We start from the raw sequence: 14707 nt of genomic DNA, 5'->3' as shown, positions 1-14707 counted from the left end.
AATTTAAAATTCCACAAAAATTATTGTCCATAGTTAAATTTTGCCTTGAATTTAATAAAAACACTCATTAAACACTACTAGCACTGAAAGTTATTTTCATTATTAGAACATTTTCGACTAGGTCATACAGAAAAAAGTTTCACAGCGAAAAAAATGTTTCTTAAAAAATAAAGGTCTGTTAGAATAAATTTACAATAGTGTTTAAGATAATGTTCGAATGTTTAAGATAATGTTCGATTGTTTAAAATAATGTACGAATGTTTAAAACAGTGTTTTCACTACAGCGCGAGAACGCGAGAATCTCGCGTATTTTTTTCTTTTCTCGCATTAAAAAATGATTACCGCGAGAAATTCGCGCATTCTATAAAATTTCAAAATTCGCGAATTTCTCGCATTTTGGAAAAAGCTTCGAATTACGCCAATTAGAATAAAATCCATTTCACTTTTCTTCCTGGATCTTTCATTATTTTCTACATTTGCCCCGTTATCTAGATTCCCTATTTACCAATATTGTTCAGAACTTTTTCGAACAACAGAACGCAACCCCTCCGAACCTAGGAACCCCTTTCAGAACACATTTTTCTGCAACCACGTGTTTACTGCAGGTAAGGTTTTTTCATGTAAGACGTTCAAATTTTTTATGCACTAATGTAAGATGGACAAATACCTAGTAAAGGCAAAATCTTCTATAATGAAGTAGCAAGAATATTCAATGCTTTAAAAAATAGAAGACGTTAAAAAGAAATCTCACTTAACTTTCTGAAATCTCACCCTGTTTTTGAGAAAGGGTGAGAAATTCTCACCCATTTTTTTCTATGATGAAAACACTGTTAAAATAATGTTCGAATGTTTAGAATAATGTTCGAATTTTGTAAAGTTAACAAAGGAAGACCCTTGTTGTTTCATCATAAAGTCAGCTAAAAAAATCTGGCTTTGATATGGTTTGAGTGACCGGTTAGATTTACCACATTGCACTATCTGACCAAACTTGTGCTACATTTTCGTACAGGACATCTGGGGAAAAAAGCTCCTCTTTTCTCTAGATTGCAATGAGAATGGTGTTTGCGTGAGAGCTTGCTTTATTAAAAGTATTTGTCATACTACCGTTTTTCCTAAAGTTGAATTTTTGAAGGTACCACTAAACGATGGTAAATATACCCAGGACAGAACCCTGCAATGTAATTTAGTTATTGATACATATTTTTAGATTGTCCCTTTTGGTTGCAATAAAATTTAATAATTTTTATTTTCAAACTTGTTTTTAAAAGTATGTAACAGAAAGTAAATAGTGTTTACAAGAAAATTGTGTTAGTTATTGCTAGATCTTCATATTGCTTTTGTCTAATTTTTTCACTTTGTTAAAATGAGTTAATCTTGTGATTTTTATTTCAGAAAAAGAGAACATGAACATTATGCAAGTTCCAACTTCACCTAGCTTTTTAAAGCCTAAACCTATAAAACTAAAAAAGAAAGCTCTGAAACCTACTGCATTACCCCTGGATGAAGTTGATACCAATAAGAAAAATGTTGGCTACTTGACAAAGTCTCCAAAACTAGCTCACAATCCATTTCGGTATGTCAATTATATAAATATCTCTTCGTATTGTAATTGACTGTTCAGTGATTTAAGATCTAAATACTTTTGAAATTATTTCTCTAGTTTCTGTGAGATAATTCTCTGAATATAGTCCAGGGGTCTGTCTAGGTTTTTATGAGAGGTACCTATTTTGTGAAAATTAGAAACTAAATTAAAAAATCAACACAAGAATATGGTAAAGTAAGAAGATATTTTCAAAAATTGTCACTAAAAATTAAAATCATTTATTAAGGGTAAATTTTTATGTATTTTCCCCTTTATATTCAAAAATAATTTTGCTATTGTAAAATTTTGGGCTTAAAATTGTATCCAAATTTAAAAATCTATAAAAATCATTGTCCAATGTTAAATTTCAACTTGAATTTAAAAAAAAAAAAAAAAATACATGCATTTCGCGGTACAGTAAAACTTGTGTAAGTTGACCACTTGTGGTGCTTTGTTTTAGTGGTCAACTTATAGAGGGGGTGGGTGATTGTTTACTTTTTCGTTTCCTATATCATGTTGCTATATATTTAAATTTTTTTTTTTTTTTTTTTACTTGACTTAAAAATTTTATTCAGAAAATATGCAAATGAAAAACTTAAGAAATGTGTTTAAACCTGAATGAACTTCAATTTGATACATATAATTCTAATATTTAACTAATTTGGATCGAAGCATATTGCAGAGCATTCACTTATTCAAATGCTCACTATTGCAACTGGAAGAGCAACTTTTCAACTAACACACGTGTTTTCAATGAACGGATGAAAGAAATGGTGAAAAGCGGACCCCTTACAGTTTCCCCTGAGGGTCGACTCAAAAAAGGGTTTAGATTAGCTTTTTACTCTATTTCACTGAACAAGTGAAATTTTAACATACATTGTAGAATGACAGAAAATTTTCTGAATTTTTTTTCTGGTCAACTTATGAGGGTTTTAGAATAGAATTTCATTAATACTCCTAGACAAAATTGACTTATTTCAGTGGTCAACATACAAGATAGACAGGTGATCAAGCTACAAAGGTTTTGCTTCTTTATATTATATAGGAAAAATTCCGTTCTTGATAATTGAGGTCAACTTATGCAGATGCCCAACTTACAAGGGTGGTCAACCAACACCTCCTAGAAGTAAAAAGGCCTCAGCACGGATCTATTTAGTAGTCCGATGTGACGAAGTTAACTGCGCAGTAGACGAAAAATATGAAAGATATCATTACGTTAGGGGTGCTAAGCTGCGCAGTGGTTGAAAATACAAAATATGTCATTACGTTTGGACTACTAAGGGATACTTATGCAGTGTTTTCATCTCAGAAAAAAAATGGGTGAGAATTTCTCACCCTTTCTCAAAAACAGGGTGAGATTTCAAAAATTAAAAAAAAAAAAAAAAAACACACACAAAGAGACTTGAAAAAAAAATCATTTCTTTAATTATAGTGCATTTTTAACATCTTCTAATTTTTAAAGCATTGAATATTTTTGCTGCATCATCATATGGAAAATGTTCTACATCTACTTTTTCATCAGCTATTCTCATTAGGTTGCTCAAATGCGTATTTGTTTCGTTTTGATCGTTTCTACCCACATTTGTTTCATTTTCATTTGTCTGTTTCGGAGTAGAAGATATTGGCCTTACAAGGTATTTGTCCATCTTACATTAACGAGCAAAAAATTTGAACGTCTTACATGAAGAAACCTTACCTACGGTAAACATGTGGTTGCAGAGAAATGCGTTCTGAAAGAGGTTCCGTGGTTCGGAAGAATGGTGTTCTGTTGTTCTTAAAGGTTCTGAACAATACTGGTAAATAGGGAAGCTAGATAATGGGGCAGATGTTGAAAATAATAAAAGATCCAGGAAGAAAAGTGAAACGGATTTTATTCTAAATGGCGCAAATGAGAAATTTTTTTCAAAATGCGAGAAATTCGCGAATTTTGATTTATAGAATGCGCGAATTTCTCGCGGTAATCATTTTTTAATGCGAGAATATAAAAAAATATGCGAGATTCTCGCGTTCTCGCGCTGTAGTGAAAACACTGCTTATGGTAACCCGTGCTAAGGCCTGTTCTTTCTAGGAGGTGTTGGTTCAACTTGGCAGGTTTCACTGTACTTGCACATTTCCCATAGGGTCATATAGAAACAAGTTTCACAGAGAAAAAAATTTTCGTAAAGAAAAAGGTCTGTTAGAATAAGTTTAGAACTTCCTGTAAAGTTTACAGAGAGAGCGCCTCGTTGTTTAATTTAAACATATAAAGAAATTTTTTTTAAAAACTATACCAAAATAGCCTGCCTTTTCTTACGGGGATACAAAAACAAAATTTTAATAGTCGAGGAGGAGAATCATAGAACTTGCTTTTTTAAAAGTATTTTGTGAAAGTACCATTTTTCCTAAAGTTGAGTTTGAGAATGCACCACTAAATGGTAGTAAATTTGCCCTGATCAGACCCCTGTAGTCATAACTTATTATTTTGAATTTATGAAAAACCAATTAAATATCCTTTTCTATATTTTAGTAACATTATCATCAAAAATATGTTTCTCAATATTGCTATTCAAAACATCTTATAGTGTTTGAAATATTTGCTCTAGTTTTTGTCTTATATCTTTCAATATATTGTCGTCTATTACTGGTTCATGAAAAACTATTTATTAACCTCTTTTCTTTCTTGGTAATGTTAACATAAACATTTTTATTATTGCTGTTATAGTCATTCATGAGATTCTTCCTACTTTTATCGGAGTTTCCTACTTAAAAGAATAAAATCAGTTTTATCACAATAATTTGGTCTAATTCTTAGAGAAGATACTGCATCCCTGCATAGTCTAATAAAATGCAAGTAAATAAATAAAGTTAGCCCGTTGCCAGTGTCACCCGAATCCAGTTCTGGCAACTACTATGCACAGTATTTGTGAATCGCGAGCTGAGTTCGTTTCTACTTTAGGATAATTAATTCACTATTTTCCTTATAGGTGGCATTAGTGGTCCTAGTTTTTCACTGATTAAGACTTTGGTCGAGGGAGAGATAAGATATGCAAAATTTATGTATTCAGGGATGAGATTTTTCCTCTATTTAGCGGATTTCCGCTTTTTTCACTTTCATCTCTTGAATTTCAGCTTTTTTTTAATCAAAACTTCAGATTTTTCTAAAAATTTCACTTTTTTTAAAAAATTTTCCGCTTTTTCAGAAAATTCACCGATTTTCAAAGAGAAACAGAAAATTCAAACTACATAGCTACCATTTCTCATTTTTACTTATTTTAACTATTTTCTCCCCTTTTACTCGCAGCAGATAAGATTTTCCGAATTTTTTACCCGCCCCCTAGATAGATCCGATTTTTGTAGTTCAAACGACGCTGCTTCCGACAAGCCTTTTACAGGTCCCAAGCCTGTAAAAGGCTTGGGACCTGTAAAAGGCTTGTCGGAATCTCTCGATTCTGTCGGAATCTCTCGATAAGATCTGCTAATATCTTGATTCTTATTCACACGATTTTAATATCTAACATAGCTTTTCATATTTGCATGTCGCGATTCTTCTTATTCACGCGATTTGAATATTGTACCTTGCGATTCTTATTTACGAGATTTAAAAATCCGATATTGTGATTCGTATTTACTCCTTTTTAAAAACCTATGTAGCGATTCGTATTCACGCAAGTTTAAAATTCAATGTCTTGATTTGCTCATGCGGTTTATAATATCAAACATCGATTTTCGTATTTATACGTGATTTTAAAATAAGGCATTGGGATTCGCATTCACGCATTCTAAAAATTATGCATCATAATTCTTATTTATGCAATCTAAAAATTACGCATCATGATTCGTATTTACGCGATTTAAAAATTATGAATCGTGATTTGTATTTACGCGTTTTAAAAATTCTATATCCCAGTTTGTATTTTCTCATTTTCAAAATTGTATATCTAGTTTCATATTCATGTGATTTCAAAATCCATAATTGTTATTCATATTCACGCAATTTTAAAATCAACTATCGTGCTTCTTGTAAGAAGTAAATTTTTTTTAATTAGTTACTATAAAGGTGACTGTTTTTCTAACGACGATTATTAGTAGTATATGTAAGAGTTACAACATCAGAGAAGCTGGAAGGGAATATATTCAAAACTTACATTCTGTGCTTGCAAAGAAGAAAAAATAGGATTTGTCACAAGATGTTTGAAGAGGGACTAACGACTAAATATAGCAAACATAAAAGATATAGCAAACAAAAGCAATCACTTACAAAGGGATTTAATTTAATTTTTTTTTTGTTTTTTTGGAAAAGAGTTAATTAACTCATCATCAAAATTTTATTTATAATTGCTGTTATTTATGCTATAAAATGCGAAATTCTTATCAAATAAAATACAATTATCTAAACACTTGCTGATTGTCATGTAATTTTTCAAACTAAAATAGCAATTTTTGTATGTTAAGGAGTTACTATATATTTCTATTTCACTGTTATTGATATGTTTCAAAGGGCTCTAGTTAGATTAGACTATAATATGAACATAATGATTCGGTCTATTGTTAAAGTTTTTTTTTCTAATATAATTTAAAAAGTAATATTACTGATATATTTGCTATAAATCACATAACAGTATTTATTAAAAGAAATGAAATATTAATGTATATTCTCAGTAGTTTTAATTTGCTAAACCAGGTAGTTTTTCAAGTAATAATTGTCTCTTATGTGAACTGAGGAAAAATATAATTTCCAACTTTATTTTTTCAATTGGTAATTTCTATTTTCACTAAATGTTAAGTATCAATGTAATCATTTATATAATAATAGATTAGTACACAATTGTATGTCAACACATTATTTATTACCTTAAACTGTCTGGAATTTATTATTAAAGGGTTGCGCTTGCGTAAAATTTGCTATTGTGGAAATTCAGCTTTTTTGCCTTTCGGCTAATCTCATCCCTGTGTATTGAAAATAATATTGTTGTGTTTTTATATTATATTTTACTAGTAATATTTATTTAGCTTTGAAATTTTGTTTATTTGCTCTAATTGAATAAGATGTGTGTGTAATCCATTACTTTTTTATGTGTATGTAAAAATTATAAATACAGTAGTTATTGCATTTAAAATTTTATTTTTGTCCTAAAAAACCATTTTCTAATTTTTATAATAATATAAAAAACGATATTAAACAACAACAAAAAATTTCCACTCTTGGTCTGTTTTTCTGAAATGAATGTCACTGTTAAGTGGTTAATCAATGTTTTTTTTTTTTTTAAGTGAAAAAATTTTCTCCAAATTAATAATTTGTAAATTGTTGTTTAGAGTATTTATATAGAAATGTTAAAAAAATGCAATGAAATTTTTCAGAGAGAATATAATGAAAAGAAATGCTATGTTAAAAGTTGATTTTCTTAATGTTTCGCATTATAATGTTCTTTTTAATCGTGATGTAAAGCTTGACAGTTTGACTGTTAATGTAAACATATAGTTAAAAAAACTTCAAAGAATTTAAATGTTTCCTTTTTATGCATTCTTTTTTATTTATTTTTTCGTGATTTGAGTCGATAGATATTTTCTGACTTTTTGTTCTTTTTCCTGTATCATGCTTGCATAAAAATGAACATCTTACTTGTAGGCAAAATACGAATAAGCGTAAGAAAGAAGAATGTTTCGATGATGAATCCGATTCTTTGTTATGGAAGAGAGTCAACAAAGACCAAGTGCAGAAAGTAAATTTTCTTTCATTTTATGTAACTCCATCTAATATATCAGTTCAGCAAATAAAACATTTTCACAACTACTTTTCTATAACAATTTTCATAATTTAGTTTTGTACAGAATTTTAAAAGTTGTATACCATATTATTTAGGAATCAGTTTAAGTATTCATAGTTATCCGCATTTTATCATAAAAAATAAAATATTATTTGTAATTGTAAACTTAATATTTGTAATAGTGTATGTGCTTAGTACTTGGTATATTAATTTAGTAGAATTAATAAAATTTGATTATGATGTGCTAACAGTTGTCGTGCGATTAAAATTATTTTTTAACATTTTATATAATAAAGAAACTGTTACATAAAATATCAGAGTACTGCAATCTTTCTAATTTAATAAAAAATTCATTATTTTTTATTCTTCCATTGTTACTTTTCTGTTTTCGTTTGTTTTAATTGATTTATTAAATTGCTTGGAAACTAGAGTGCGGCTCCCCATGGTAAAATTATAGCTACACGGCGACATTGTCGCAGAACGTTACAGAGTTCTTACAGAAATATTTTTATTTTCCTTAGTGAAAAAAAAAAATATTTCTTTTCTTCAAAAATTTACACCTAATATTTGAATCATGCACTTTTTGAGGCGCTCAATTTACGCCTATAGTAATGTTTCTATTGTATTTTCGGCAGTTATTGATATTGATTTTCATGTGCTTTTTAAGTATCCCGATTATTTCTAACAATATGGAAAATTCGACCTGTGCATTTCGGTATTTATTTTTTAAGGCAACAATTCTGTTCACTTTTTGGCAGTTATTGCTAATGATTTCTCCATAGTTTTTAAATCCGATATTTTTTATACTATATTGTTTATTACACCAACTAATCTCGAAACGAAACAAGCATTTGAGGAGTCTGATTTGCATGATTTCGTCATCGATCTTTTTTTCTACAATTACTACTTCAGATTTCATGCTTTTTAATTATTTTTTTATTGTGATGATTACTTGCAAAACGCAAAGAATGAAGTAATTTGTGCTTTTCTTACTATGCTAGAATATCACTCATAATACAAGAATAAAAAATTATTACGCGTTTGAGTTATAAACAAAATATATAGTTTTTTTTTTATAAACTCAGTACATTTGTTATTTTAAATTCGTAACATATATGTTCGTAATTATTAAAAGTATTTTGCAGAAATATATTAGTGCTAGAGAGTTTTGTCGCAGATAGCTCGAAAAAATTCTGCCACAGGGGTGTGGCTTATGATTGAGACTTATTTAAACTAGATCATGATTATGAATTGTTTAAAAATTGCATTAATATTTGATATTTCTTTTTTGACTGATACTTTCTTCCTCTTAGGCTGGAAGAAACCTCTTTCTTTCATGAGTGTGTTTTACTAATTGGAAAAAACTTGCTATCTGTGATTTCAGTATTAATTTATGTGTAATAGTATGTGTATTAAGGAATAAAAATATGTTAATTTTATACTTTATTAAAATTTCTTTGCAGAGTAAAGTTCTTTCGAGTCCAGTTGTGCCTTCTATGCTTGATGAATCTGCCCTGTCACCTTTCTCGGAGAATATAGCATCTACTTTCCAATTATTGAGCGAAGAGGTAAAATGTGTAACAAACAGTTTTTGTTAACATAAAAGTACATATTTAAAATGAAATAATAATTTTGATCTTGTAATTTTTTATGGATATTTCTTTTCTTTTTTCTCTCTCTTACCAAACAGAATATTAATACTTAATATATTGTATGTTGCAATTGTTTTTTGAAATTCAAAATGTAATACAGTCTATGCTTGTTTATAACTTCTCATTATAAGTCTCGTTGGCTGTTCCATAGACACTATGAAATTTTAATACCCGGTAGAGCAACGAACGGTTTATTCGAATATAGTGATCGAAATTTGTTTTTTGATTTAGAAAAAGTCCCAAAAACTTATTTAAGCTATTATTCCAATTTTCATCATTAGTTACTAAATTCTTATTAAAGTAAGGTATAGTTTTCTTAAAACTTCAGAATTATTAATTTTTTTTTAGTTTAAATTGACGCTGTTTGAATATGAAACATAGATTTCCACATTTATCCCATTGAAGAGTTGCGCGTTGCGATTTGTATTCACGCGGATTAAAAATCCAACATCGTGATTCTTGTAAGAACTAAGATTTTTCTTAGAATAGTTACTTTAAAGGTGTGGTATTCATGATTGGTAGGTAATTATAAATCTTATTTTTTAAAAAAATGTCTAATACGAAACATGTATGGTATATAAATCTTTATCTATTTTTTGCACCCAAAAATTTAAGGGTTTTTCACTTAGTGTCACTATTACCCCTTGATCTAATATTGCTCCATGTTTGTATTTGCTTTCCGTATAACCTTTGAACTCTATTGTGCAGGTAAAAGTTCCACAGAAGAAGAAAATATTGTCAGTTGACTGGAGCTTGAAAACTAAAATAAGATTCACCTCTCCCCATTCATTTCCCAGTCGTGGCTGTTTCCGTACCTTTGAGGAAGTCAATGGAACCATTGGCTTTGTCAGATGTTTGCATTCGGGAGACGACACGGACAATAAGGTACTATCTGTTTTAATTTAAACTTAAATTATCATTTGTACAGGTTCTTCAAATCGGTTCAATTCTAGTTATGCCCTAAAGTGAGCATTTTCTAGTATATTTGATTAAATATGCTTTGCACATGGTGCATAGAGTTTTTAAAAAGTGCTTATTTTTGATTTTCTTTTTTAAAAAGCCCTTGTGGTGCTTTTTTCATTTTGTGTTTTTAAAAAGTGCTTGATTTACCTTTTATGAAAATGAATTTTTTTTTCTTTACCTTGTTGATTTTCACCATGTACTATGCAAAAGCGTGCTTTCACATTGTTCAATTCAATATTTTCTCAATTCATTCAACCACAATCCATTTTGGCGTACCGTCATTCCATAGCGTATGAAAGCGCCAATCATTTTACATGTTTGATGAAGTACCGTATATTCCGCCGTATAACGCGCACTTTTAATACAAAAAGTAACATTGGAATTTTCGGGTGCGCGGTATACGCCGAATATAAAAAAATTATAGATTAAAAAAATTTAAATATAGAAAAATACTTTTATTTTAAGGAAATGACATACCTTTACCAATATACTTTATTAATTTCTATACCTATACACAATCGGTTTCGTCTTCATCATCTGTGTTACCCTCATCCATAAATAAACAGTCATCTTCTGATCCGTCCAGATTATTTGAAATGTTGCATTTTTTGAATGATTTTCTAACCATCTCAGGCTTAATTTCATCCCATACTTTTAATATCCACTGTTTCCAGACTTGCATGACGCATATGTCCTCCTTTCGTAAAGGTTTTCTCGCCCTCCAACATCCAAGTGTTCCACTGTTTTTTTAAATTGGCTTTAAATGGTTTGTTTAAGCAGACGTCCAATGGCTGAACTAATGGTGTCAATCCGCCCGGAATAACTGCCATATCAGTGTTACATACTTTCAAAATTTTTTTTGTATTATCTGTAAGGTGGGACCAAAACATGTCCCACACTAAAAGGCTTTCTGGTTTTCTATAGATACTAGACGAGATATTGCACATGTAAAATCCAAATTTTCGTGCGCGTTATACGAGGAGTATATCTTAAAATTTAAAAAAAAGTTATTGGAAATTACGGGTGCGCGTTATACGCCGGGGTGCGTTATGCGCCGGAATATACGGTACTTGTGAGTCCGCCTGTGCATCTGCTGAGCTGGGTTCATTGAGACTATTGCTATCTGCATTTTGCAAAATATTCTCAATTTCAGGCTTTATTTTCCACCCTCTGATATCAAACCGAAAAATCTCTTGATCATTTTATAATATCTAATATAATCAAGAAAAGAGTTCTTTGTTAGAAACTAGTTATTATATCATGTAAAGTCTTGGGAAATTATTTTACAATTTGTTAATGTATAGAGTGCTTAAAAATATTTTGAGTGCTTAAAAAGTATGTAAAAGGTGCTTATTTTTTGTTGAAAGATTTGGCTACCCACCCTGTCTGCAGGATTCTATAAATCTTTAAAAAGTTCTTAATTCTTGAAACCATTCTTTCTGCCCTTAAAAATAGTGTTTTTTTTTTTCTTCACATTTTTTGGTTCTAAACTTTCTCTTGTAGGCTCTTAAAATGTTCTTACTTTAAGACACCTGAAATAATTATAATTTGTAGTAAAAATGTCAATAACATTCAAGTCGAAAATATTTTATTATTATTTTTATTTATTTGTTTGGTTTTTTATTATTTATTTTTTGAGTGTTTATTAACTTCAACCTGCCACAAAATAATAATTTTTGTTGCAAAACAGGAAAAATGATAGTTTTCTCATTGCAGTCTTGATTTCTATAGGTACAGTTAGTTCTGCAAATAGCACTTACAAAATTATTTGTTGCTACAGAATGCTTCAAGAATTGTTGTGAGCGCACTAAATGACAATGTAATAAATGTTTGATTCTCTGCTTTAAAAATTAATACTTTCTATCCATGTTTTGTTGGTCTTGCAGCAAAGTGTAGGGTTAATAATCAAAAATGTTTAAGATTAATTGCCATTCTTAGTTTGAAGTTTGCCATCATTTTAAACTTTATGGAGTTTAATGTTTTCCTCATAAAATAATAAATTAATTAAATTGTTTTCAATAATTTTATTATTTTTTCTTCAAAGAGAATTCATAGTTATCTGTATAAACTATTATTAAAGTTTGAAAAAGTCATGATAAGAAAAAACTCAATTATTTTTTATGTAAATCAGATTTATTTAATTTTCTTTAGACATTTATCATCCTAATCATCTAATAAAATTTATTAATAATGCGTAATATTTAATTAACCCCTTAATGATCAGTTAATTTTCAAGAAAACGGTTATAAAAGTGTCTATTTTTTTTATCCCTGAAAATTATATGAAACTATATCTATGAACAATATATATATACAGTGGAGCATCGTTTATACGACGATCACTTATACGACGTTTACATTTATACGACGTTTTAGTGTGGTCCCAAATCGTTCCTATTCATTTTAATGTAAAAATATATCGTTTATACGACGCACAGAATCGGTTATACGTCGGTTTTTAGATTTTGTTCGCGTTTATTTAATTTTTTATTTTTTCTTGTGTATTTTAAAAAAAGGCGGCATTTGCCAACATGAATGATACAGAAAAGGGTGCCAACAAGAATGCTTGGATGACGACCGTAATTTTTACTAGATGACTGAAAAAACTAGACAATATTATGAAGAAGCAAAAACGAAAAACTTTGTTATTCATCGACCAATGTCCAGCGTACCCATCGATACTAATTATTTTGGAAAATGTAAAAGCTCTATTTTTTCCTGCAAATTGCACAAGTGCGCTTCAGTCATTAGATTTAGCCGTGATTAGAAATCTAAAATTGCATCATAGAAAGCAGTAAGTTCAACTCGCTATTCAAAGCATTGTAGAGACTAATAGCAGGAAAATATAATTAAAGGTAACATACATTCAAACTGCTCACTGCAATTTTTCTTCTTTGGTTATTTGTTTGTTTTGCTTTGTCTAATTTAGAAATTTATGTAAATCAACACGTTAAACATTAAAATTAACTGAAAACAGAGTTAGTTTCAGTTTTAGAAGTAAAAAACGATTATACGACGTTATCGTTTATACGACGTTTTTCGGTGGTCCCTTCGGCGTCGTATAAACGATGCTCCACTGTATATATATATATATATATATATATATATATATATATATATATATATTCATTTTTAGTTTTTGATTTGATTTTAGCTTGAAAATTTAAAAAATTTAATTTTTAGGAAAAGCCAACATTCAGTGTTTAATGTTGGTTTTCCAGCAAGCAAGGAAAATTTTAAAAATATGTGTTTTAAAAATATCCTGGTGCTGCTATCTGGTGTGTAAAATGAGAAATAAAATTTTTCCAGGCAAAAAAAAAAAAATTTAATTGGTTTCCAGCCCGTCAATATCACGGGAGCGAGAAAGAAGCGGTTAAAAAATAAATTTTATCTTGAGCTCAAACCAGGTGTATTCACAGAGAGCCTAACTAGGTAACTTTGCTAAGATTACAAATAACATATCATAAATACACGTATTTGATTAGTGCTGATTAGCTAACTTTAGTGCTGACATCTGGTATAAAATAAACTAACTATCTATAATTACCTTAAAAATATCCTGGTACCTCTATCTAGTGTGTAAAATGAGAAATAAAAAATTTTCCGCGCAAGAAAAATGAATTAGTTTCCAGCCCGTCAATATCACGGAAGCGAGAAATAACAAACGAAATCTCAACCCGTCATTTTCACGGGAGCGAGAAGGAAGGGGTTAAAATATTATGCCAAAACTTTCTCATTAACACATTTTAGGCCAAGCATATAAATTTTATAAAATGTGGTATTGAAATATACTTACATTATATTAATTAAGACACAAAAAGTTTCCTGTATACATTTTTTTATTTTATTTAAGAAATAAAGTGAGGCATATAGGCACCATTTAGTTGAATGCTTGTTTTTTTTCATGAAATTTGTTTTATTTACTGACTTTCAACTTTAATCCATCATAAAAACATAATGATAAATCTCAAAAGGAATAATTATACATTTTTCAAAAAATTTTATTTCTCAATAACTGTTTTAAGTTTTAATAAAAACTTTAGTTTAAAAATTTCTAGACAGTGTTTACTCTGATTGAATTACTATTAGTTTTTGGGTGCCTTAAGAACCCTTGACAGCAGCTGGAAAATATGCGTCACAGTGTTAATAAAAAAATATTTATTGAAATGGTGCATTTGTACACCTTTGGTCGAAATGGGGTTAAAATGATTAAAATTCTTATTTTATTATTACAAGCCAATTACTGAATAAATAAAATTAATTTTGTTCAAATTCAAGATTCTAATGAGTTTTAAAGGCAGAAAATCAATTTGCCTCTTTGATATCCAATAAAGAGCTAATTTACTTAGATCAGTCAACATAATTGGGAAAGTTTCTTTTAATAAAACAAGTTTTTCTTGATAATTGATCTAAACCAACTAAGCATTTACTATGTTTTTAAAGCACTCGTATGTTAATAAACATAAAAATAAATGGATATAATTGAAATATGTTTATTCCCAGCAAATTATTTTGCAACAATTATAATTTAAAAGTTTCATGCCACTCTCATCCACTTTTAATCTTTTTATTTATTTTTGGTCTATTTTGATTAAAAATAATTAACATGCATTCCCTTTTCATTATTTCTTTGTAAAAAAGACGTTCATTCTCAATAAAATTGAACATTATTGTAAAAGAAATTGCATCTTAAAGAATGTATTTATTTTTATTTTTCATATTGCGTGTAAATATATTTACAGGGTGCGTAGCATTTTTAAAAAGTTC

General features: G+C 29.1%; 1 protein-coding gene across 2 annotated transcripts in view; it reads left to right on the top strand.

The window, feature by feature from the left end:
* hd (humpty dumpty) overlaps positions 1 to 14707 on the top strand; it is a 30476-nt gene that overhangs the window by 3418 nt on the left and 12351 nt on the right. The window contains exons 2-5 of one of the 2 annotated variants that reach the window (XM_016053001.5): positions 1393 to 1573; positions 7188 to 7281; positions 8790 to 8894; positions 9687 to 9863. In XM_016053001.5, the coding sequence (XP_015908487.3) occupies positions 1393 to 1573; positions 7188 to 7281; positions 8790 to 8894; positions 9687 to 9863 (557 nt within the window). Of the gene's footprint in view, positions 1 to 1392; positions 1574 to 7187; positions 7282 to 8789; positions 8902 to 9686; positions 9864 to 14707 lie in introns of both variants that reach the window. The other variant, XM_087158218.1, reaches the window with a different exon arrangement.

The sequence above is a fragment of the Parasteatoda tepidariorum genome, chromosome 2 (assembly GCF_982258835.1).
Source record: "Parasteatoda tepidariorum strain Cologne lab strain chromosome 2, Ptep-v5.0, whole genome shotgun sequence".
In the NCBI taxonomy this organism is placed as follows: Eukaryota; Metazoa; Arthropoda; class Arachnida; order Araneae; family Theridiidae; genus Parasteatoda; species Parasteatoda tepidariorum.
This window is presented reverse-complemented; position numbering and strand designations above follow the sequence as displayed.